Source organism: Anomaloglossus baeobatrachus, chromosome 4, assembly GCF_048569485.1.
Source record: "Anomaloglossus baeobatrachus isolate aAnoBae1 chromosome 4, aAnoBae1.hap1, whole genome shotgun sequence".
In the NCBI taxonomy this organism is placed as follows: domain Eukaryota; kingdom Metazoa; phylum Chordata; class Amphibia; order Anura; family Aromobatidae; genus Anomaloglossus; species Anomaloglossus baeobatrachus.
The window spans coordinates 613126427-613152007 of NC_134356.1; the positions used below are offsets into that span (position 1 = coordinate 613126427).

A 25581-nucleotide genomic window follows, 5' to 3' on the forward strand; every position below is an offset into this window, starting at 1 on the left:
CCCCTCCCTGCCCTGATAGCAGGAAACAATGGACTGTATTCAGCCACGCAACAAACGATAAGATTATGGCAGCCTGTACTGATTAGATGTTTGGGATGTTTTACAAGCACAAATGATGATCTGACTGTCCCTGTAGTGAGTCCTCAATCCTGTTCCCATAACCCCTTCAGCCCCGGGCATTTTGCGTTTTTCCGTTTTTTTTCCCTCCCTTTCTTCCGAGAGCCGTAACTTTTTATTTTCCGTCAATCTTGCCATTTGAGGGCTTATTTTGTTGCGGGACAAGTTGTAGTTTTAAATGAAACCATAAGTTTTACCATATAGTGTACTGGAAAATGGCAAAAATACAATAGTTTTTGGGATATTTTATTCACCGTGTTCACTATATGGTAAAACTGATGTCTGGGTATGATGCCTCAGGTCGGTGCGAGTTTGTAGACACCAAACATGTATAGGTTTACTTGTATCTAAGGGGTTAAAAAAAATTCTCAAGCATGTCCAAAAAGAAGGGAATTTTGTTACTTACCGTAAATTCCTTTTCTTCTAGCTCCTATTGGGAGACCCAGACGATTGGGTGTATAGCTACTGCCTCCGGAGGCCACACAAAGCATTACACTAAAAAGTGTAAGGCCCCTCCCCTTCTGGCTATACACCCCCAGTGGGATCACTGGCTCACCAGTTTTAGTGCAAAAGCAAGAAGGAGGAAAGCCAATAACTGGTTTAAACAAATTCACTCCGAAGTAACATCGGAGAACTGAAAACCATTCAACATGAACAACATGTGTACCCGAAAACAACCAAAAATCCCGAAGGACAACAGGGCGGGTGCTGGGTCTCCCAATAGGAGCTAGAAGAAAAGGAATTTACGGTAAGTAACAAAATTCCCTTCTTCTTCGGCGCTCCATTGGGAGACCCAGACGATTGGGACGTCCAAAAGCTGTCCCTGGGTGGGTAAAGAAATACCTCATGTTAGAGCTGCAAGACAGCCTTCCCCTACGGGGAGGCAACTGCCGCCTGCAGGACTCTTCTACCTAGGCTGGCGTCCGCCGAAGCATAGGTATGCACCTGATAATGTTTGGTGAAAGTGTGCAGACTCGACCAGGTAGCTGCCTGGCACACCTGTTGAGCCGTAGCCTGGGGCCGTAATGCCCAGGACGCACCCACGGCTCTGGTAGAATGGGCCTTCAGCCCTGATGAAACCGGAAGCCCAGTAGAACGGTAGGCTTCAAGGATTGGTTCCTTGATCCATTGAGCCAGGGTGGATGTTGCAGCCTGCGATCCCTTGCGCTGACCAGTGGCAAGGACAAAGAGTGCATCCGAGCGGCGCAGGAGCGCCGTGCGGGAATGTAGATTCTGGGTGCTCTACACCAGATCCAACAATGCAAAGCCATTACATATCGATGAAATGGAGAAAAGGAAGGTAAGGAGATATCCTGATTGTGATAAAAAGGGGATACCACCTTAGGGAGAAACTCTGGGATCGGACGCAGCACTACCTTATCTTGGTGAACACCAGGAAGGGAGCTCTGGATGACCGCGCTGCTAGTTCTGACACTCTCCAAAGAGACGTGACCGCTACCAGAAAGGCCACTTTCTGTGAAAGTCGAGAAAGTGAAAACAACCCTCAGAGGCTCGAAGGGCGGCTCCTAGAGAGCAATTAATACCCTGTGCAGATCCCATGGGTCTGACGGCCTCTTGTACGGAGGGACAATGTGATAATCCCCCTGCAGGAACGTGCGTACCTGAGGAAGTCGTACTAGGCGCTTCTGAAAGAATACCGACAGCGCTGCGACTTGTCCTTTAAGGGAGCCGAGCGACAAACCTTTTCCCAATCCAGATGCAGGAAGGGGGGAAAAAGGAGACAATGCAAATGGCCAGGGAGACACTCCCTAAGCAGAGCACCAAGAGAAGAATAACTTCCACGTCTTGTGGGAGATTTTGGCAGACGTCGGCTTCCTAGCCCGTCTCATGGTGGCAATGACGTCTTGAGATAATCCTGAAGACGCTAGGATCTCGGACTCGATGGCCACACAGTCCGGATCAGGGCCGTAGAATTCAGTGGAAAGAACGGCCCTTGGGACAGTAAGTCTGGCCGGTCTGAGAGTGCCCACGGTTGGCCGACCGTGAGATGCCACAGATCCGGGACCACGACCTCCTCGGTCAGTCTGGGACGACGAGGATGGCGCGGCGGCAAGCGGAGCTGAGCTTGCGTAGCACTCTGGGCAACAGTGCCAGAGTAGGAAACACATAGAGTAGCTGGAACTGCGACCAATCCTGAACTAGGGCGCCTGCCGCCAGAGCTCTTTGCTCGTGAGACCGCGCCATGAAAATCGGGACCTTGTTGTTGTGCCGAGACGCCATTAGGTCGACGTCCGGCATCCTCCAGCGGCTATAGATTTCCTGACACCATACTGGGTGCAGAGGCCATTCCCCTGCGTCCATGCCCAGGCGACTGAGGAAGTCTGCTTCCCAATTTTCTACGCCCGGGATGTGAACTGCGGATATGGTGGATGCTCTGTCCCCCACCCACATCAGAATCCGCCGGATTGCCTGGTAGGCTTGGCGATGCGTGTTCCGCCTTGGTGGGCGATGTCTGCCACCGCTGTGGAATTGTCCGACTGAATTCGGATCTGTTTTCCTTCCAGCCACTGCTGGAAGGCTTGCAGGGCAAGATGCACTGCCCAGATTTCCAGAACATTGATCTGAAGGATGGACTCCTCTGAGAGAGTCCTTGACCGTCTGAGAAGGGAAACGTTCCTTTCTAGGGACGTCGACTCCCCAACCCATTGGCAAAGCCTGTCCCATTGAAGTGGACGCAGTGAAACTGCGCGAAAGTGACTGCCTCTGCATGAGGCGTCTTAAGGGGTGTGACTGGCCTTGAAGGAGAGACTGCACCCCCCGTCTGTAGTGAACGCTGCTTGTCCAGCGGAAGCTTCACTATCGCTGAGGGAGTGTGAAACTCCATGCCCAGATATGTCAGCGATTGGGTCGGTGCCCGATGTAACCTTGAAAAGTTGATGATCCACCCGAAACTCTGGAGAGTCTCCAGCGCCACGTTCAGGCTGTGTCGGCATGCCTCTTGAGAGGGTGCCTTGACAAGTGGATCGTCCAGTAAGGATCACAGAGTGACCCTGAGAGTGCAGGACTGCTCCCACTGCTGCCCTGAACTTGGTGAAAACCCGTAGGGCTGTCGCCAGACCGAAGGGCAGGGCTACGCACTGAAGATGCTCGTCTTCAATAACGAAACGTAGCAAACGCTGGTGCTCTGGAGCAATCGGCACGAGGAGATAAGCATCCTGATGTCTATTGATGCTAGGAAAATCTCCTTGAGACATTGAGGCAATGACGGAGCGGAGGGTTACATCCGGAACCGCCTGGCCTTCACGTGCTTGGTGAGCAGTTTTAGGTCCAGAACGGAACGGAAAAAAACCACCCTTTTTTGGCACCCCAATAAGATTGGAGGAAAAAACCGTGTCTTGTTCCTGAAGAGGAACAGGGATTACCACTCCTTCTGCCTGCAGAAGAGCATCGGCTCGGTGGGGGGGGTGGGGGGGGGGGGGGGGGGAGTTCTGCAGAATCGAGCCGGAGGACGAGAACAGAGCTCTATCCTGTACACGTGAGACACAATGTCTCTCACCCACCGGTCTGTGACCTGTGGCAGCTAAATGTACCCAGAAGCGGGAGATTCTGCCACCAACCGCGGATGCGGGGAGAGAGAGCTGAAATACATGAGGGGATCGCCTTGGCAGCGGTTCCTCCTGCTGCCTTCCTTGGGCGTGAATGAGCCCGGCCGGAAACTGAGCCCCTCTGAGCCTTTTGAGCCCTTTTAGACGAGTACAATTGGGACTTGCCCGAGCCTGGGAAGGACCAACCTCGACTGTCCCCCCAGGACAGCATTACTAGGGTAAGTCGCAATGCAGACATTGCGAGGTTAAGGACACCACCTGCGGCACAGATGTACATGTGCTCAAGACCAGCTGCGCAAGACCAGCTGAAATAGGTTAGGGTGCCCATACGGCTGCGAATGCCGGAGCAACCGACACGCTGATAGCTTCACAGACAGATTTCAACCAGAGGTCTATCTGTCTGTCAATGGCATCTTTAAGTGAATTCCCATCTCCCCTGCAACTATGGATCTAGCCGCAAGCTTGGAGATTGGGGGATCCACCTTTGGACCCTGGGTCCAGGGCTGTACCACATCAGGGTAAAGGGATAACGTGCATCCTTAATACGTTTGGAGAAAACGTTTATCTGGTAGCGTGGTGTTTCTGAACTGCGTCTCTGAAGTCAGCGTGGTCAGAAAAAGTACTCAATCTACGCATGAGTACTGAAAAAGGATTTCTCCTGCTGTGAAGCTGACTCCTCCACTGGGGGAGCTGAGGGAGAAATATGCAACATTCCATTGATGGACGCTATAAGATCCTTCACTATGGCGTCCCCATCCGGTGTATCCGGATTGAGAGCGGTGTCAGGACCAAAGCCCTGATCAGCTACGTCTGCCTCATCATACAGAGAGTCGTCCTGCTGGGACCTTGACCAGTGATGAAGCCGAGTGTCGTACCCAGCGAGCTAGCTTAGGCTGTCTGGGACTGCCGTCCGTGTCAGAGCCTTCACCCTGGAATGCCTGGGACCCCCCCGGAGTACTGAGTACGTTCCAAATGAGTGTGGCCAGGGAGCATTAATCAAGATTGCCCATGGCCTGTCTGGAGTGCAAAGTCTCCATCCCATGACAATCTCCGTCCCTGTCCCTGGACAGGGTTCACAGGTGGTTTCTTTGGCCACTTCTAGTAGAGACCCCGGCTGACCAAGTGCTACAGGGGAGCATTGCCCACAATGGGGGTCAGTGAAACCTGCCGGTGGAACAGTATCTGCAGGAAAAGCAGCATAGAAAGCCTGTGTTGCTTTTTTGCTGCTGTATTCTAGTCATCTATGCAATGTACAACATACAAGCATAAACACTTCAGCACATGCAATACAAGCAGCATAGAAAGCCTGTGCCTTGGCACCCTTGCTTTTTTGCTGCTGTTGTCCAGCCATCTAGGAGAATATAGCCCAGAGTAGCGACCGTACAGTGCAATGTATAGCATACAAGTATATATACAAATGAACACTTCAGCACATGCAGTGCAAGCAGCCTATAAAGCCTGTGCCTTGGCACCCATGCTTTTTTGCTGCAGTTGTCCAGCCCTCTAGGAGAATATAGCCAAGAGTAGCGACCGTACAGTGCAATGTATGCATACAAGCATAAGTACAAATGAACACTTCAGCCATGTAATACAAGCAGCCTAGAAAACCTGTGCCTTAGCACCCTTGCGTTTTTGCTGCTGTTATCTCGCCATCTAGAAGGGCATATAGCCAAAGACAGCGACCTACAGTGCAGTGTATAGCATACAAGCATAAAATACAAATGGACACTTCGGTATTTAGTGGGGTCAGCACTTCAGGTGCTGCTTACCGCCCGCCTATAACGCGGGTGTGTGGTCGCCAGAGCCCTGTGTTGGTTGCCCAGAGCATGTCTCCGTTCCCCAGCTCGGACGGCGTGCAGGAATGGCTGCCGGCGTCCTTCTCCAGCTCGTGTGACGAGGGGCGGGCCGTGGGCGTGCCCCAGACAAGAGCGGGAAACTGGCGTCCCACTGTGTCCAGTGAAGGGGGCTGGAGAATGCAAAGCAGACTCCAGCCCTCGGCGCTGACTGTCTGTACAGCGTCCCGCCTCTCCCCTGACTGGCAGGGCTGGAGGCGGGAACGAAACGAAAACTAGGCCGCAAAGCCGGGGACTCGAGTAATAAGCGCGGCCGTCCATGTGCACGGCCAGCGCGGAAGTCCCCGGCGCACCACAAGTCCCAGCCGCGCCACAGTGTAAAAAACACCCAGCAACGGCCGGCGCGGCAGTTCCCAATACATAAAGTCACTCAGCAAAGCTGTAGTGACTAATAGCACGAGCGCTCTGCGCTGTTGCCCCCGGCGCACTAACACTCCCAGCAATGCTGGTGTGTGTGTGCGCGCTTGCCCGGGGACACAGAGTACCTTAATGTAGCAGGGCCTGTCCCTGACGATACTCAGCTCCATATCCAGCAGGTTCTCTGGGTCTGTGGATGGAGCCCGGTCTCAGTGCCTGGAGACCTGTAAGATCCCACTTCACCCAGAGCCCTGAGGGGGGATGGGGAAGGAAAACAGCATGTGGGCTCCAGCCTCCGTACCCGCAATGGGTACCTCAACCTTACAAACCGCAAGTGGGGTGAGAAGGGAGCATGCTGGGGACCCCATATGGGCCCACTTTTCTTCCATCCGACATAGTCAGCAGCTGCTGCTGACTAAACAGTGGAGCTATGCGTGGATGTCTGACCTCCTTCGCACAAAGCAGAAAACTGGTGAGCCAGTGATCCCACTGGGGGTGTATAGCCAGAAGGGGAGGGGCCTTACACTTTTTAGTGTAATGCTTTGTGTGGCCTCCGGAGGCAGTAGCTATACACCCAATCGTCTGGGTCTCCCAATGGAGCGCCGAAGAAAATAGTGGTGCACGTTTTGCGCCATTTTCCAAAACCCGTAGCGTTCTCATTTTTCGGGATCTATGGCTCAGTGACGGCTTATTTTTTGTGTCTCGAGCTGACGTTTTTAACTGTACCATTTTTGCGCAGATGCTACATTTTGATCGCCTGTTATTGCATTTTGCGCAAAATTTGCAGCGACCAAAAAAAGTAATTTTGGCGTTTGGTAAATGAAGTAGCAGCAAAAAAATTCCAATCAGATTAACTGATTTTATATTTTGATAGATCGGGCATTTCTGAACGCAACGATAACAAATGTGTATATTTTTTTTATTGTTTTAACCCTTTAATTTTCAATGGGATGAAAGGGGGGTGATTTGAACTTTTAGGGTTTTTTTATTTTTTTTTTTTAATTCTTTAAAAGTTTTTATTTTTTTTTATTTTACTAGTCGCCCTAGGGGGCTATAGCGATCAGCAATCCGATCGCTCTGCCATATCTCCAGATCACAGCTACAGAGCCAAGATCTGCAGATATGCTGCTTTACTTTCAATGCCGGCAGTATTCCGGCATTGAGTGGAAGTGACTCATGTAAGCTACAGGCGTCATCACATGACCCTGTGCTACCATGGCAATCACCGGAAGTCACGTCATCATGTCACGTGACTTTCGATGGGGCGGGGTAAGTCAGCATAATGGCGGCGCGCATATACATCCTTCTGCCAGATTTTGGCAGCGAGATGTAAGGGGTTATAGTGTCGGGTGGAACGCGATTCCACTCGCGACTAGCAGGCACACGTGTCAGCTGATATGTGCGCGGATCGCCGCGGACTACCCACGGCAGGGGTCGGGATTAACCTCACACAATCCATGAAGTATCCAGGACATCATGGGTCGTTAAGGGGTTAATTTGCCCTTTTTTTCCCTTTCTCCTGCAGCCATGCTTGTGGAGTGTTAAACATTTGTAGCCTGAACTGTGTGTCAGCTCTCCCTCTGAGCTTCTAGACTACATTTCCCAGGAGGCAGTGCACTCAGAACTCAAAAACTCGTGTGTTCCACCACTCACACCACGGACAAAGCACCATCCTGAGACTCCTATACAGTGGAACCTCGGTTTACGAGTAAATTGGTGTGCGAGTATTTCGCTCTACGAGCAAAGCTTGCTGTAAATTTGTAACTGTTTACGAGCAAATACTCACCGCACACACTTCCGGTTCCGTACTGTCACCGCGCTCTGACCCGCTCTTGCAGTCCACACAAACACACATTATGCTCACCTTACCTTCCGTTCCATTGACGGCCTCCTGGTTCTTGCAGTCCGCAGGTACAGGATGTGTATCGGATAAATATCGCGACGATGGAAGAACTTCCGCTGTCAGACGCTTCTCAAAGGCAGTGCGCTGACCAATCAGAGGCAAGCGGCTCCTGCCTTTGACGTCAGCGCTCTGGCAGCAGAAACTCCAGGGCAGTGTCGTGATGGTTACCTGATACACATCCTGTACCGGCGAACTACAAGTACCAGGGGGCCGGCGATGGAACGGAAGGTAAGGTGAGCATAATGTGTGTTTGTGCTTGTGTGGAATGGCACAATAGGGGACCACGATGGGACATGGAACAAGTTGTCTGAGTTTGCATTATTTCCTATGGTAAATCTTGCTTTGCTAGACGAGTAACTTGGTTTACAAGCACAGTCCCAGAACGGATTGTTCTCGTAAACCAAGGGTCCACTGTACAGTCTCAAGATGGACAACTCGCTGCATATAGTTTCTTCCCTTCTATGAGGCTTTCCTGCAGCCAAAAATGCTACAGGCGACACTGGCACCCCCGGGTACTGCAGGGGAGCAACTGGTCATATCATTTAATCTCGCACTTTGGCCACCAGTTGATAAGCTTACTATGCTACGGGTTCTACTCGCCCTTTCTCCAAAACTCCCTGGCCACACCCCCATGACATCACCATTCAGCGCACCTGGCTGACCCCACCTCCTGCATGGAGATCTGTGCTTGAGTGACAGGCTACATTCTGTTCTACTCTGTGCTTTGAACGGACTAAAGAATGATGTAAGCAGCCGGACGCCACACAAACAGAAATGTAAACAGCAAGTAATTTAGAAAAGTTTTTCTTATGTCACATAGATTAAAATATTTTACTCTATGTGCCTGAAAATTCCTATTAAATTTACCCATACACCCCCAACAGCCGTCACCCAGAAAAAGCCTTCTATATTATCCCGTATGCTACACCAGGACTGAGTCTGATCCTGACAAATACTTGAGGGTTTTTGTTTTTTTGGGGATTTTTTTGGGATGGGGGGGGGGTGACTATTCAGATATTTACAACACAGTCCCATGATTTATCTGTTCACCATGGTCTGAATCCCTTAAGATCTTGATTCTTACAGAATCCACGACAGCCATCGAGATAATGACGCAACGGGAGGTCAATGTATGGAACTCTGGCCCCCATTGTGCTCCTTCCCAGTATTGCCCGTTATTGGATGGGCACAAGAAGGTTCTTGTGCTCTGGGAAGAGTTTCATACTTTAAAAGGGAACCTGTCACCAGATTTGTCCCCTATAAGCTGCAGCCACCGCCAGTGAGCTCTTATATACAGCATTCTAGAAAACTGTATATAAGAGCCCAGGTCGCTCTATATAACATAGAAAACAATTTTTACTATACTCACCTGCATGGTGGTCTGGTCTGGGCATCACTGGTCTTGGTCCGGCGAATCCTCTCTCCTTGCAATCACCGTCCTCTTTCCCTGCTTCGTGTCTATGACACGTCCTATGTCATCCTCACAGAGGCCGCCGTTGCGCTCCTGCGCACTTCTCTCTGCCCGGCTGAGGCCAAAGCAAAGTATTGTAGTGCGCATGCGCGGGGAACAGGTCAAAGAACGCCTGCGCATGCGCACCACAATACTTTCAGGAGGGCAGAGAGATGTGCACCTGCACAAAAGTGCAATGGAAGACTCTGTGGGGAGGACGCCGGACGCATCATTCACACAGAGCACAGAAAGAAGATGGCGATTGCAAGCAGAGAGGAGGAACCAGATCAAGATCAGCGATGTCCTTTGGACCGGACCACCCCGCAGGTGAGTGTAATAAAAGGACCGATTTATGCTCTACAGAGCAGCCTGGGCTCTTATATACAGTATTCCAAAACGATGTAATATAATATATATATAATATTTATTAATTTATATAGCGCCATTAATTCCCCAGCACTTTACATACATTGGAAACACTGTCCCCATTGGGGCTCAAAATCTAAATTCCCTATCAGAATGTCTTTGGAGTGTGGGAGGAAACTGGAGAACCCGGAGGAAATCCACGCAAACACGGGGAGAACATACAAACTCCTTGCAGATGTTGTCCTTGGTGGGAATTGAACCCAGGATCCCAGCGCTGCAAGACTGCAGTGCTAACCACTGAGCCACCGTGCTGTATATATGGAATTAATGGTGGGGGCTGCAGCTTATAGGGGACAAATCTGGTGACAGGGTCGCTTTAACCCTCAACTGGTGAGGTGGGATTTTTGTCACGCAAATGGTGATGTGGGGCTTCCTATACCCCAGTGTTTAGAAACCTCTAATTTTTACAGAAAATGCAAAGATCATATTTGTTTTAGGCTAGTTTCACACTTGTGTTGGACGGCTTCCGTTGCATTGCGTTGTGTGACGGATGCTATGGATCGTACAAAACGCCGCAAAGCTTTTTTTTTTTTCTCTTCTTCTTCTTTACAGTTTTACCGGCAGCAGACTATTGTGAACGATCAGCTGATTGCTCTCAATAGCCGGCGGCCGGTCGATCAGCTGAGCGCTCTCAATAGCCGGCTGCCGGGCGATCAGCTGAGCGCTCACACGCCGGCTGCCGGGCGCTCAGCTGATCGTTCGGCCGCCGAGAATGTGTGCGGGGGGCGGAGTGCGGAGTGGGTGGAGCCGTGCGGGCCATGGCGCTGAGGACAGGTGAGTGTGCGTGTGTATGTATGTGTGTGTGTGTACATACATGCGGAGTGGAGTGCGGGAGGGGGAGGAGCCAAGTGGGGAAGTGTCGAGCTCCCTGCACACGTAGCAAGGGTAAATATCGGCAAAGTACTTTGCTTGGCTACCCGATATTTACCTTGGTTACGGGTGCAGGGAGCCAGAGAGAGCATGCACAGTGAAATCCAACGGATTGCACTGCTCAAAAAAAGTTACATGCTGCGTTCCTCCCGCCCGGCGCAGCGTCAAAATAACGACGCTGCGTCGTCCAGCGGATGCAACGTTGATACTTGCGTTACAGTGTGTCGTCCATACAAGTCTATGGAGAATAGCGCAGTGCGTTAACGGACTGCGCTATTCTCCATAGTGACAGACTGCGCTGAACGCAAGTGTGAAAGTAGCCTTAATCGTTTTCTTATTGGCGAGTGATTACACATGAGTATAACAAATTATTGACACCCACAAGTATCGGGAAATGTAACACATTGATGATTCATACCAGCGTTTTCCAATGAAGGCCAGCTGAACAGAATTTCCCCGGGTGCTGCACACCCCACCTCACCAGTTGAGGGTTAATCTCCGGTTGTGTCGCTGATCCTGGATAATCCCCCCATGTCGCTTCAGTCGCCGCTCTGACTTACTTGTCCCGTGCACGTTGCGCTGAATGATGCGTCCCGTTTCCGCCGTTCGACCACAGATCACAATCTCCTGGTTACAGATAAACAAAAGGAAATAAAGTTACAACATGGAAGTGACCAGCAGCTCGTGCAGAATGTGGCACACTTCTTCTGCCGGTCACCTCGCACCGTAGCACATACCAGGAGCGGACGGCAGATATATAGACGGTGCCGTCATGGGGGGGAGGGGGGGGAATTTACCAGGAAGCAGCAAAATTCCACATTCTGTGCAACCTCGCAGCATTGACAGTCGCCATCTCCGCCTGAATGTCCCCTTTAAGAAAAATAATCATCCAAAATTACAAAGGAAATTATTGAGCAACTTTAAAGCCATCATACACAGCACACAATATTACCCAATGTGAACAGGCCCCTAGCCCACACACCTGCACCCCTCCCCCACACTGCACCCAGGCACCTGTATATAACCCAGCCAGTCAGGAGCACTGACCCCACTACACGTGGCCAGTCTGTGCCCACCATGTGAGCCCCTGGCCCCCGCCCTCCATACTTGGCCTCCTGTCCTCATCACCTACTGTGCAGCCATAGACTTCCGCTTCTGGGACCACGCCCCTATGCAAATGACTTAGTACACGCAACCATATAAGCCCCGCCCTTTATTTAAACTATCGCACTAGTCCTTAATAGACCGAGACGTCCATCAAAAGAAGCCCCGCCCACCAGAAGGGTCGCGCATGTCCGGAGGCCCCCAGCAGCGCTCTGCCACCTGCGTCTCCCAGTATAGCGCTGGTGCTCCATGCTGGGAGCTGTGGTGACCGCAGGGGGCGGAGGTGACCAGTGTCATGGCCGCACACAGTCTGTGCCAGGCAGCTATTCAAATCCACGCATAACCGCAGCTCCGTCCATTATCTGCTGTTCCTTCCTCTTAGTTAAAACTGAAAAATGCAAATATACACAAATAATGGGAACAAGACTCAGTGTGCAGAGGAGAAGCGAGCACAGCCCCGGCGAGGAGAGGAGAGGTATATACTGCACCTATATACACAGCCCCGGCGAGGAGAGGAGAGGTATATACTGCACCTATATACACAGCCCCGGCGAGGAGAGGAGAGGTATATACTGCACCTATATACACAGCCCCGGAGAGGAGAGGAGAGGAGAGGTATATACTGCACCTATACACACAGCCCCGGCGAGGAGAGGAGAGGTATATACTGCACCTATATACACAGCCCCGGAGAGGAGAGGAGAGGTATATACTGCACCTATATACACAGCCCCGGCGAGGAGAGGAGAGGTATATACTGCACCTATATACACAGCCCCGGTGAGGAGAGGAGAGGTATATACTGCACCTATATACACAGCCCCGGAGAGGAGAGGAGAGGAGAGGTATATACTGCACCTATACACACAGCCCCGGCGAGGAGAGGAGAGGTATATACTGCACCTATATACACAGCCCCGGAGAGGAGAGGAGAGGAGAGGTATATACTGCACCTATACACACAGCCCCGGCGAGGAGAGGAGAGGTATATACTGCATCTATACACACAGCCCCGGCGAGGAGAGGAGAGGTATATACTGCATCTATACACACAGCCCCGGAGAGGAGAGGAGAGGTATATACTGCATCTATACACACAGCCCCGGCGAGGAGAGGAGAGGTATATACTGCACCTATACACACAGCCCCGGAGAGGAGAGGAGAGGAGAGGTATATACTGCACCTATACACACAGCCCCGGCGAGGAGAGGAGAGGTATATACTGCATCTATACACACAGCCCCGGCGAGGAGAGGAGAGGTATATACTGCATCTATACACACAGCCCCGGAGAGGAGAGGAGAGGTATATACTGCATCTATACACACAGCCCCGGCGAGGAGAGGAGAGGTATATACTGCATCTATACACACAGCCCCGGAGAGGAGAGGAGAGGTATATACTGCATCTATACACACAGCCCCGGCGAGGAGAGGAGAGGTATATACTGCACCTATACACACAGCCCCGGCGAGGAGAGGAGAGGTATATACTGCATCTATACACACAGCCCCGGCGAGGAGAGGAGAGGTATATACTGCACCTATACACACAGCCCAGGAGAGGAGAGGGATATACATCTATACACACAGCCCCGGCGAGGAGAGGAGAGGTATATACTGCATCTATACACACAGCCCCGGCGAGGAGAGGAGAGGTATATACTGCATCTATACACACAGCCCCGGCGAGGAGAGGAGAGGTATATACTGCATCTATACACACAGCCCTGCGAGGAGAGGAGAGGTATATACTGCACCTATATACACAGCCCCGGCGAGGAGAGGTATATACTGCATCTATACACACAGCCCCGGAGAGGAGAGGAGAGGTATATACTGCACCTATATACACAGCCCCGGCGAGGAGAGGAGAGGTATATACTGCATCTATACACACAGCCCCGGAGAGGAGAGGTATATACTGCACCTATATACACAGCCCCGGCGAGGAGAGGAGAGGTATATACTGCACCTATATACACAGCCCCGGCGAGGAGAGGAGAGGAGAGGTATATACTGCACCTATACACACAGCCCCGCGAGGAGAGGAGAGGTATATACTGCACCTATATACACAGCCCTGGCGAGGAGAGGAGAGGTATATACTGCATCTATACACACAGCCGAGGAGAGGAGAGGTATATACTGCACCTATACACACAGCCCCGGCGAGGAGAGGAGAGGTATATACTGCACCTATATACACAGCCCCGGCGAGGAGAGGAGAGGTATATACTGCACCTATATACACAGCCCCGGCGAGGAGAGGAGAGGTATATACTGCACCTATATACACAGCCCCGGCGAGGAGAGGAGAGGTATATACTGCACCTATACACACAGCCCCGCGAGGAGAGGAGAGGTATATACTGCACCTATATACACACAGCCCCGGCGAGGAGAGGAGAGGTATATACTGCATCTATACACACAGCCCCGGCGAGGAGAGGAGAGGTATATACTGCACCTATATACACAGCCCCGGCGAGGAGAGGAGAGGTATATACTGCACCTATATACACAGCCCCGGAGAGGAGAGGTATATACTGCACCTATATACACAGCCCAGGAGAGGAGAGGGATATACATCTATACACACAGCCCCGGCGAGGAGAGGACAGGTATATACTGCATCTATACACACAGCCCCGGCGAGGAGAGGAGAGGTATATACTGCACCTATATACACAGCCCCGGCGAGGAGAGCACAGGTGTATATACTGCACCTATACACAGCTGAGGAGAGGAGAGGTATATACTGCATCTATACACACAGCCCCGGCGAGGAGAGGAGAGGAGAGGTATATACTGCACCTATATACACAGCCCCGGCGAGGAGAGCACAGGTATATACTGCACCTATATACACAGCCCCGGAGAGGAGAGGTATATACTGCACCTATATACACAGCCCCGGCGAGGAGAGCACAGGTATATACTGCACCTATATACACAGCCCCGGAGAGGAGAGGTATATACTGCACCTATATACACAGCCCCGGCGAGGAGAGCACAGGTATATACTGCACCTATATACACAGCCCCGGCGAGGAGAGGAGAGGTATATACTGCACCTATATACACAGCCCCGGCGAGGAGAGGAGAGGTATATACTGCACCTATACACACAGCCCCGGAGAGGAGAGGAGAGGTATATACTGCATCTATACACACAGCCCCGGCGAGGAGAGGTATATACTGCACCTATATACACAGCCCCGGCGAGGAGAGCACAGGTATATACTGCACCTATATACACAGCCCCGGAGAGGAGAGGTATATACTGCACCTATACACACAGCCCCGGCGAGGAGAGCACAGGTATATACTGCATCTATACACACAGCCCCGGAGAGGAGAGGTATATACTGCATCTATACTCACAGCCCCGGAGAGGAGAGGTATATACTGCATCTATACACACAGCCCCGGCGAGGAGAGCACAGGTATATACTGCATCTATACACACAGCCCCGGAGAGGAGAGGAGAGGTATATACTGCATCTATACACACAGCCCCGGCGAGGAGAGGTATATACTGCACCTATATACACAGCCCTGTCGAGGAGAGGAGAGGTATATACTGCACCTATATACACAGCCCCGGAGAGGAGAGCACAGGTATATACTGCATCTATATACACAGCCCCGGAGTGGAGAGGTATATACTGCATCTATACACACAGCCCCGGCGAGGAGAGCACAGGTATATACTGCATCTATACACACAGCCCCGGAGAGGAGAGGAGAGGTATATACTGCATCTATACACACAGCCCCGGAGAGGAGAGGAGAGGTATATACTGCATCTATACACACAGCCCCGGAGAGGAGAGGAGAGGTATATACTGCATCTATACACACAGCCCCGGCGAGGAGAGCACAGGTATATACTGCATCTATACACACAGCCCCGGAGAGGAGAGGAGAGGTATATACTGCATCTATACACACAGCCCCGGCGAGGAGAGGTATATACTGCACCTATATACACAGCCCTGTCGAGGAGAGGAGAGGTATATACTGCACCTATATACACAGCCCCGGAGAGGAGAGCACAGGTATATACTGCATCTATATACACAGCCCCGGAGTGGAGAGGTATATACTGCATCTATACACACAGCCCCGGCGAGGAGAGCACAGGTATATACTGCATCTATACACACAGCCCCGGAGAGGAGAGGAGAGGTATATACTGCATCTATACACACAGCCCCGGAGAGGAGAGGAGAGGTATATACTGCATCTATACACACAGCCCCGGAGAGGAGAGGAGAGGTATATACTGCATCTATACACACAGCCCCGGCGAGGAGAGCACAGGTATATACTGCATCTATACACACAGCCCCGGAGAGGAGAGGAGAGGTATATACTGCATCTATACACACAGCCCCGGAGAGGAGAGCACAGGTATATACTGCATCTATACACACAGCCCCAGCGAGGAGAGGAGAGGTATATACTGCACCTATATACACAGCCCCGGCGAGGAGAGGAGAGGGATATACTGCACCTATATGCACAGCCTCGGCGAGGAGAGGACAGATATATACTGCCCCTATATACTCGTACACAGCCCCTGCGAGGAGAGGACAGGTATATACTGCCCCTATATACAGCTCTGGCAAAAATTAAGAGACCACTGGAATATTTTCAGATTTTCTGATTTTTCTCTTTATAGATATATTTTTGAGTAAAATGTAAATAGTTCTGTTATTCTATAAACTACTGACAATGTCTCTGAATTTTCAAGCAATAAGTTTTGTTTTTTTTATTTTCTGATAATGAGAAATGGTCAAAATAACCGCACAATGCATTGCTTTCACTCCTCAAATAATGCAAAGAAAACAAGTTCATAATCATTTAGACACAACAATACTAATAATGTTTTACCTCAGGAAGAGATTAGAAATCAATGTTTTGTGGAATAACCATGATTTTTAATCACAGCTTTCATGTGTCTTGGCTGCTTTCCACCAGTCGTTCCACTGCTTTTGGGTGACCTTATACCACTGCTGGTGCAATAATGTAAGCAGTTCTTTGTTTGATGGCTTGTGACTATCCATCTTCCTCTTGATTACAGTCCAGAGGTTTTCAATGGGGTTCAGGTCTGCAGATTGAGCTAGCCATGACAGTGACCTACAAAAGGAATGGCAAATGGCAGCTGGGGTGAAGTGCACGGCAAGAACATTTTTTAATAGGCTCCTAGAGGCATGGCTTAAGTCATGCAAAGCTTTAAAGAAGCCTTTCATCAATCAGAAGCAAAGGAGAGCCAGGCTGAAGTTTGCCAAAGACCATAAGGATTGGACCATAGAGGACTAGAGTAAGGTAATCTTCTCTAAAGGGGGCTTTACACACTACAACATCGCTAATGCGAACTTGTTGGGGGTCACGGAATTGGTGACGCACATCCGGCCGCATTAGCGATGCCGTTGCGTGTGACACCTATGAGCGATTTTGCATCGTTGCAAAAACGTGCAAAATTGCTCATCGGTGACATGGGGGTCCATTCTCAAAAATCGTTACTGCAGCAGTAACGAGGTTGTTCCTCGTTCCTGAGGCAACACACATCGCTCCATGTGACACCGCAGGAACGAGGAACCTCGCCTTACCTGCTTCCCGGCCGCTATGCGTAAGGAAAGAGGTGGGCGGGATGTTACGTCCCGCTCATCTCCGCCCCTCCGCTTCTATTGGGCGGCGGTTCAGTGACGCAGCTGTGACGTCACTGTGACACTGAACGAACTGCCCCCTTAGAAAGGAGGTGGTTCGCCGGTCACAGCGACGTCGCCGGGCAGGTAAGTACGTGTGACGGGTCCGGGCGATGTTGTGTGGCACGGGCAGCGATTTGCCCGTGTCGCACAACAGATGGGGGCGGGTACCCACGCTAGCGATATCGGGAACGATATCGCAGCGTGTAAAGCGGCCTTAAGTCTAATTTTCAGCTTTGCCCAACACCTGGTCGTCTAATGGTTAGACGGAGACCTGTAGATGCATACAAGCCACAGTATATTGCACCCACTGTGAAATTTGGTGGAGGATCGGTGATGCTTCAGCAAGGCTGCAATTGGGCAGATTAAACTTTGCGAAGGACGTATGACTGATGCTGCATACAAGGCTATCCTGGAAAAACAGTTGCTTCCTTCTGCTCAGGCAATGTTCCACAACTCTGAGGACTGCTTTTTCCAGCAGCACAATGCATCATGCCACACAGCTAGGTCAATCAATGTGTGGATGAAGGACCAAAACATCAAAACCCTGTCATGGCCAGCCCAATCTCCAGACCTGAACCTTACTGAAAACCTCTGTAATGTAATCAAGAGGAAGATGGATAGTCACAAGCCATCAAACAAAGAAGAACTGCTTTCATTTTTGCACCAGCAGTGGCATAAGGTCACCCAAAAGCAGTGGAAAGACTGGTGGAAAGCAGCCAAGACGCATGAAAGCTGGGATTAAAAATTATGGTTATTACACAAAATATTGATTTCTGAAATCTCCCTGAGGTAAAACATTATTCGTATTGTTGTTTCTAAATGATTCTGAACTTGTTTTCTTTGCATTATTTGAGGTCTGAAAGCAATGCATTGTTTTGTTATTTTGACCATTTCTCATTATCAGAAAATAAATAAAATACAAAATGTATTGCTTTGAAATACGGAGACGTTGTCAGTTTATAGAATATAAGAACAATTTACATTTTACTCAAAAATATACCTAGAAAGAGAAAAATCAGAAAATCTGAAAATATTGCATTGGTCTCTTAATTTTTGTCACAGCAATATATATATATATATATATATATATATATATATATATATATATATATCAGTATCTCTATAGTGTCAAGATGTAACTTCGGGATAGCGAGTGACAAGGGGATCCTATGCATTCCCTTACGCTAGTGGACCCTAGGCTATCCCTCACCTCTGAATTACTCCTAATGGTGGAGACGCCGGAGTCCTGTGATTTCCTATATTCCTGAAAAATACTACTCTAATACCCCCTCCCCCCAGGGAAGGACTGGCAGGAGTGAGATGGTAAACAGATAAGGACAGACAAGGGAAAACCTAAACTCTGACACACTATACATACACAGGACTAGACAAAGAGACTCGGGGGAAAAACAAGAGCAGGAGGGTAGAAACAAATAGGAAATAAGGGTTAACTCCACAACCACACACAGCAAAAGGTTTCATACCAGATAGTCTGGTTCACCACACCTTCCCAGACCAATGTGACCAATGAGTGTAAGAATCTGTATTCTGAACAGAACCCAAAGCCGCCCTGACAGTCGGTGAAGTTTTTGAAAATCTCTATGTGACATAGGGAGCATATATCTGTAGGGAATGGAACCCACAATATGTATCTGCAGAAAGCCAAACTGTCAGGCTCTACACGTTACATTCATAGCTATTTATCGGAGGAGCCACCACATGATACTATCACCATGTCCGCTCTCATATGAATGGGGACTCCTCTTGAGAGACACAAATATTTTTGTCTTCTGCATAATATCTAACTAGTATATATATATATTTTCCTTTCCCTTCAGATTATGTACGGAAGCAATAGGAAGCAGTAAGTATAAGTGATAACTATCATCATGTATATTGTTTTTATGGCATTATATTTTATACATTGCTTCTCTTTCAGGTCTGTTGCACCTCCTTGCCCTGTCTACCAATACGGTAACTTAAAATCTAGCGTGACTTTTTAAAGAGGTTTTCATATCAATAGGAAATGTCATAATTATCTGATAGGTAGGGATCCGGAAACTGGAGCTCTGAAAATAGAGAAATGAATGAGCTGCAGCGCTCCTCCAAGCAGCAAGGCCTTTCAGTGTTTAGGCCCTCGTGCAGACTAAGATTTTCCTGCCAGGTATTCAAAGACACAGATTCTGTTTTCTTTATCAACAGTCTTTTACTGAGGCCGGCGTCACACGGGAAGGTCTATCGTGCGATTGCACCCACCCTAGTCGTTTGTGCGTCACGGGCAATTAGTTGCCCTTGGCGCACAAAGTCGTTAACCCCCGTCACACGGACTTACCTCCCTAACAACGTCACTGTGGGCGGCGAACATCCTCTTTCTGAAGGGGGGGGGGGGTGTTCGGCGTCACAGTGACCGGCCAATAGAAGCGGAGGGGCGGAGATGAGCGGGACGTAACATCCCGCCCACCTCCTTCCTTCCGCATTTCCGGCGGGATGCAGGTAAGCTGTCTTTGTTGTTCCCGGGGCGTCACACGGAGCGATGTGTGCTGCCTCGGGAACGATGAACAACCTGCGCACAGAAGAAGAAATTACTTTTTGAAAATGAGCGACGTGTCAACGAGGAACGATAAGGTGAGTATTTTTGCTCGTTCACCGTCGCTCATAGCTGTCACACGCTACGATATATCAAGTGATGCTGGATGTGCGTCACTAACGACGTGACCCCGCCGACATATCGTACCATGTGACACCGGCATAACAGCTACGCACAGTATATCTGTCACATCATCACAGCACACTTTTACTGCAAGCTGCTCCATAGTTCCTGGTACTACTGCTGGTGGCACATCCTCCTCTTCACTTTCTGACACCCTGTTTTCACTCAATGAAATCATAAAGTCCCACCAACAGGGATCGTTCTGTATAACGGTGATCCTCAGCCACAACTAGTCTACCAGTGATTCTGTGTTGACCTGTTCACCTAGATCTATGCCAAACCTCTGCTCTAGGACCATACCTCCCAACTGTCCCAGATTTTGCGGGACTGTCCCTCTCTGGGTAATCAGGATGGCCAGGACTCAAACTCAGGACCTCATTGTCCATAGGCAGCAGCTCTACCAATAAGCCACTGCCTGTAATGAAAAACATAGGAAGATTTGGTAATCTTCTTCAAATCTCTGTATTGCAGTAGAGAAACCAGAACCAGATTATTCAGCTACAAAGATAGATAGATAAATAGAGGGATAGATAGATAAACAGAGGGATAGATAGATATATAATAGATACATGATAGATAGATGGATAGATAGATAGATAGATCGATAGATAAACAGAGAGATAGATAGATAGATACATGATAGATAGATGGATAGATACATGATAGATATATAGATAGACATATAGATGGATAGATAAATGATATATGATAAATAGATAGATAAATACTGGATTTCTTTGCAGGTGAAGGAAAGAGTCAGATTCATTTGTTACCATAAAACTACTATAAAGAAATGAGAGGAAAAAACACAAATATATATATAATTTTTTATTTTTTTTACCATCTTGGATTCAAACCAGCAACTTTCAAACATGTGTCCAGCAGCCCTCCTAGCTTTTCTAGCTGTTAAGCCACTAGGAATGATGATATAAATGCTGCGTTTTTTCTGCAGGTGTCCGCACCACGAGCGCAATAACAATTTTCTCTGATTACTGCGTGTTTGTGGTATTATTTATGCATTGTCCCCTTATTTGATATAAATTTGTTGCAGATGTGAATCCTGAAGCTTATAAAGAAAAAAAACTACCAAAACCGCACAGTTCAGCGGCGTCTTTAGACGCCAAGGCTGGAGATTTCATGACGTCTGATCCACTTTGCTTGGACAATTAGTTCGTGTTCACATATAGTGTAAATGCTGCATTTTTTATGCAGTTTTTTTGCACATATATTCTGCTGTGTTTAATTGTCCAAGCAAAGTGGATGTGATTCCATGAAAAGACGCCGCTGAACTCTGGTTTTGGTGCTTTTTTCCTCTGGAGGTTTCTATGTGTAGTTTAAAAAAATGCAGGAAAAAGTGTCTCTGTACAATAAAAACACTTGAAAACGCAGATTCACATCTGAACCAAAAACGCATTAAATAATGGAGGAAAGGCCTAAAAAATGCAGCAAGAATGGATTGTGTAGTTTGGTGCAGACAGCAGCAGAAACAAAAAGAAACAGAATTTATGCAACAAGGAACACGGCTTTATAAGCACAAATAAGCAACATGTCATATAGTGACACATATAAATATAAGAAAATTCTGGCTGCTATGAGTATGAATGAACAGTCCGGGGCATCTGCTGAATGACCCTGAGTGCCAAATGGGTGTGGCTAGGGGCGTGGTCAAAATTTGTCGCGATGTGCTGCGCACACCACAGACTTTGTCCCTTTTTTCTGTCTTCAAAAGTTGGGAGGTACTGGTTGTCTAGGACTCCTCCTTTGGGCGACCCACAGATATTAAGGGGTACTTTGCACACTGCGACATCGCTAGCCGATGATAGCGAGCCGAGCGCGATAGTCCCCGCCCCCGTCGCACATGCGATATCTTGTGATAGTTGCCGTAGCGAACATTATCGCTACGCTACGCAGCTTCACACGCACTTACCTGCTTTGCAACGTCGCTCTGGCCGGCAACCCGCCTCCTTCCTAAGGGGGCGGGTCGTGCGGCGTCACAACGACGTCACACGGCAGGCGGCCAATAGAAGCGGAGGGGCAGAGATGAGCGGGACGTAAACATCCCGCTCACCTCCATCCTTCCGCATAGCCGGTGGAGGCAGGTAAGGAGATGTTCCTCGCTCCTGCGGTTTCACACACAGCGATGTGTGCTGCCGCAGGAACAAGGAACAACATCGTATCTCCTATTGGTGCGACATTATGGAAATGACCGACACTACACAGATCACCGATTTACGACGCTTTTGCGATAGTTTATCGGTGCATCTAGGCTTTAAGCGTTGCAACGTCGTTACTGGTGGCGGATGTGCGTCACTTTCGATTTGACCCCGATGATATCGCAGTAGCGATGTCGCAACGTGCAAAGTACCCCTTACTGTTCCCTGCCTATTCTCTTTACCTGGGAGCAGTACCTAAGCTGGCCACTAGATGGCCACACTTACACTTAGGCCTTGTTCACACACTGCGTTTTTACTCGTGGTTTTTTTGTGTTTTTGCTGCAGAAATTTCTTGAGAAAATGGTTGTTACCTTTCTGCAGACATTCCCCAGCAAAACCTATGGAAAAACAAAATAGCTGTGCGCACACTGTTTTTTTTCCTCAAGAACATTCTTTCTGCAGAATTTCTTGAGAAAAAGAATGAGCATGTCACTTTTCTGCAGGTACCTGCGTTTTTTGTCATAGATAATGGTAATAAAACGCAGGGACCAACCTGCGGAAAAAACGCACCAAAAACACATGCGGTTTCGGTGCGGTATTGGTGCGTTTTTTGACCGCAAGTGCGCTAAGCTTTCAGAGGCTCAATAAATTTCTTGAGAAAAATCCTTTTTCTAGTGTGAACAGAGCCTAAAGGCAGGAACACATACACATAAACATGATTCACATTAGTATAATATAACGTTGATTAGTGTCTTCAGGGCAAGGGCACATAAGATTCTCCCCTCTTTGTCTCCAAGCAGATACCCTGCAAGACACAAAACAGCTATACACACATGGCATAAAACATTAGCATTTTTAATTCCCAGCATCAGGTGCTTGGTTCTCTGAAGTGGGTCATCCTGACCCCCTCCTCTCCTCTTTGTGACCAGCAGTCCCGGTAAGTGTCCCGATACTGCTTTGAGCCGGCGGCTCTGATGAGAGTGTTCTTTACTAACTGGCACCTGTGAATAGCTGTACTTTGCTGCTATTCACAGTTGTCTGAGCTGCATTTCAGGATTGTGTTTTACAACAGAACTTCGTGGGAACATTTTTGATAATAAATTAGTGAACGAGCAATAGTGTGGGGGAGTCTTTATTCAAATAAACAATATTTTCCTGTGTGTTTTTTGTTTTTGTTTTGCCTTACTGGGTTAGTAATGTGAGTGTCTGATAGACACCTTTCCATTACTAACCCCTGGGTTTGATGCCAGCTGATACTACACAGCTGACATCAACCCCCCAAAATATTACTACCGATTGCAACCGCAACAGGGCAATTGGGAAGAGCCGGGCAAAGGGCCAAAACTGACGCATGTAATGTGATGCGTCAATTCTGGGGTGGCTGTGGGCTGGTATTTTTAGGCTGGGGAGGGTCAAATAACCATGGACCTTCCCAGCCTGATAATAGCCTCCAGCTGTCTGCTTTACCTTGCCTGGTTAGCAAAAATAAGGGGACGCCACCTCGTTTTTTTAAAAAAAAAATTTATTTATTTCCGAGCAGTGACCTGGAAGTCATAGATGTGTCCAGGCATCTTTCCCATGCTCTTTCTATCAATTTCAGCGATTTTTCCTGTTAGGGGCTTCCGGAAAATGCTTGAGTTCCCCATAGACGTCCATTATATTCATTATTAGAGTTGAGTCTGTCTGATGTCCGACTTGCTCGATTTAAGCATGTTAGTGCTTGCGCATCACGTCAAAATATGGTGGGGGGGTATTTTTTGCAGCTTATGTGCAGCAAAGTCAGCAGAAATTCCTGCAGAAAAATCTGTGCTTGTTACACGCTGATTTTTCAGTGAATTTTGTTGCGCATTATCCACCGATTTCACCTATCCATTGCAAAAGGGTGAAAGCTCAAATGTTTAACCTGTTCTGTATTAAGTTTCAAATCTGCACTGAAAATCTGCATCAGATATGCGCTGTATGAACATACACTTACTGTCTTCCTTCATACTGAATCAGAACTCTGCTTTCATTTCTAAAACTCCTCAGGTAAGATGAAAGCTGAGCTCTGATTGGTTGTTATGGGCATCAAACACAGTTTTACTGTCACAGTTGATACACGAAGCCCGATGACTGCACAATGAGGCTGTAGGGGGTTGTCTGCTGCCATGGAAACGCATAGTCTTGCATAGGAGCTGCAGACAAAATTATTAATCATTTGTCTCATTACTGTTTACATTTGAAAAGGAAAACGACTAAGACTATGTGCGCACAGTGCGTTTTTGCACGTTTTTCGGGTGCGTTTTTTGTGCGTTTTTGGGCTCCAAACTGCATGACTTTACTTCCCCAGCAAAGTCTGAGTTTTCATTTTTGCTGTCCGCATACAGCTTTTTTTTTTAGCTACGTTTTTGAGCTGGAAAAAAAAATGGTCATGTCAATTCTTTTCTGTGTTTTCCACCCATGCAATGTATTGGAAAAATCCAGTGATCCAAAACGCAGCCAAAAACACACCGAAACGCGGTAAAAACGCAGCGAAAAAACAAAAACGCAGCGTTTAAAAAAAAAAAGCAATGTGCCCCTGGATTAAAGGAAAGACTTAGACATATGTTACATGTTACTGCATGAGTCATATAACCTTTCTCTCAGGTTGCTTACTATACACTTGGAGTTAAAGTCTACAGTCATTCTACATGACTGCAGATTTGTGAATTCTCACAGCGCGCAGTCTGCGCTTTTTCAATATCCTTCAGCTCCGGGAGAGTTCAGTCATGTGACCAGCAAGTATGCGATTTGCGTACTGCCGGACACATTCCAACTAGACGTCACCAGTCTTGCTCAATTCACTGTATTGAGCGAACCTGCACAAGATTAGTCGGCATGTGACCACATGTATTCAAAGACATACTTGTGGTCATGTGCCCACTTGCTGCCTGCCGGCAACGGAGAGTCTACATAGGTAAGGATGGTTGACCTCGGGGAAATCAATATCCAACACCGCGGAGACACCATCACACGTTTCTCAAAGCAGTGACACTAGAACAAGGCCCCCTGGGAAAATATGCAAAACAAGAATGTCGCGGAGACACCATCACATGTTTCTCAACGCTTGCAGGAAACTTGCCAGGTCTTCCACCAGGAAGGAACAACCACGGGAAGGGAAGTCTCCAGTCAAGGAAACCGCCTATACCAAAACATGGTATCCATCCACAGGCAGCTGTTTCGGGGTTTTTGCCCCTCATCAGTGTGGAGTAGGAAACTGGCTAGTGGGAGCAATGCCTAGTAGAAGACTCCATAGGTAAGGATGGTTGACCTTGGGGAGATCAACAGCCAACACCGCGGAGACACCATCACGTGTTTCTCAAAGCAGTGACACT

At 48.7% G+C, this 25581-nt stretch overlaps 2 protein-coding genes across 9 annotated transcripts in view; one reads left to right on the forward strand and one right to left on the reverse strand.

Annotated features, from left to right (window-relative positions):
• The window catches only part of LOC142304143 (DNA-directed DNA/RNA polymerase mu-like), a 144182-nt gene extending 132475 nt beyond the window's left edge, over positions 1-11707 (reverse strand). For 4 of the 6 annotated variants that reach the window (XM_075346222.1, XM_075346218.1, XM_075346221.1 and 1 more), the window contains exons 1-3: positions 11675-11707; positions 11340-11412; positions 11103-11169 (exon numbers count right to left, since the gene is read on the reverse strand). The gene's annotated coding sequence lies outside the window, so the exon portion shown is untranslated. The other 2 variants (XM_075346220.1, XM_075346219.1) reach the window with 2 other exon arrangements.
• Positions 11708-11826: 119 nt separating this feature from the next.
• The window catches only part of SH2D6 (SH2 domain containing 6), an 82458-nt gene continuing 68703 nt past the window's right edge, over positions 11827-25581 (forward strand). For 2 of the 3 annotated variants that reach the window (XM_075346226.1, XM_075346227.1), the window contains exons 1-3: positions 11828-12121; positions 19204-19229; positions 19305-19339. In XM_075346226.1, coding sequence (XP_075202341.1) covers positions 19207-19229; positions 19305-19339 — 58 coding nt within the window. In that variant the 5' untranslated portion in view covers positions 11828-12121; positions 19204-19206. Of the gene's footprint in view, positions 12122-19203; positions 19230-19304; positions 19340-25581 lie in introns of all 3 variants that reach the window. The other variant, XM_075346228.1, reaches the window with a different exon arrangement.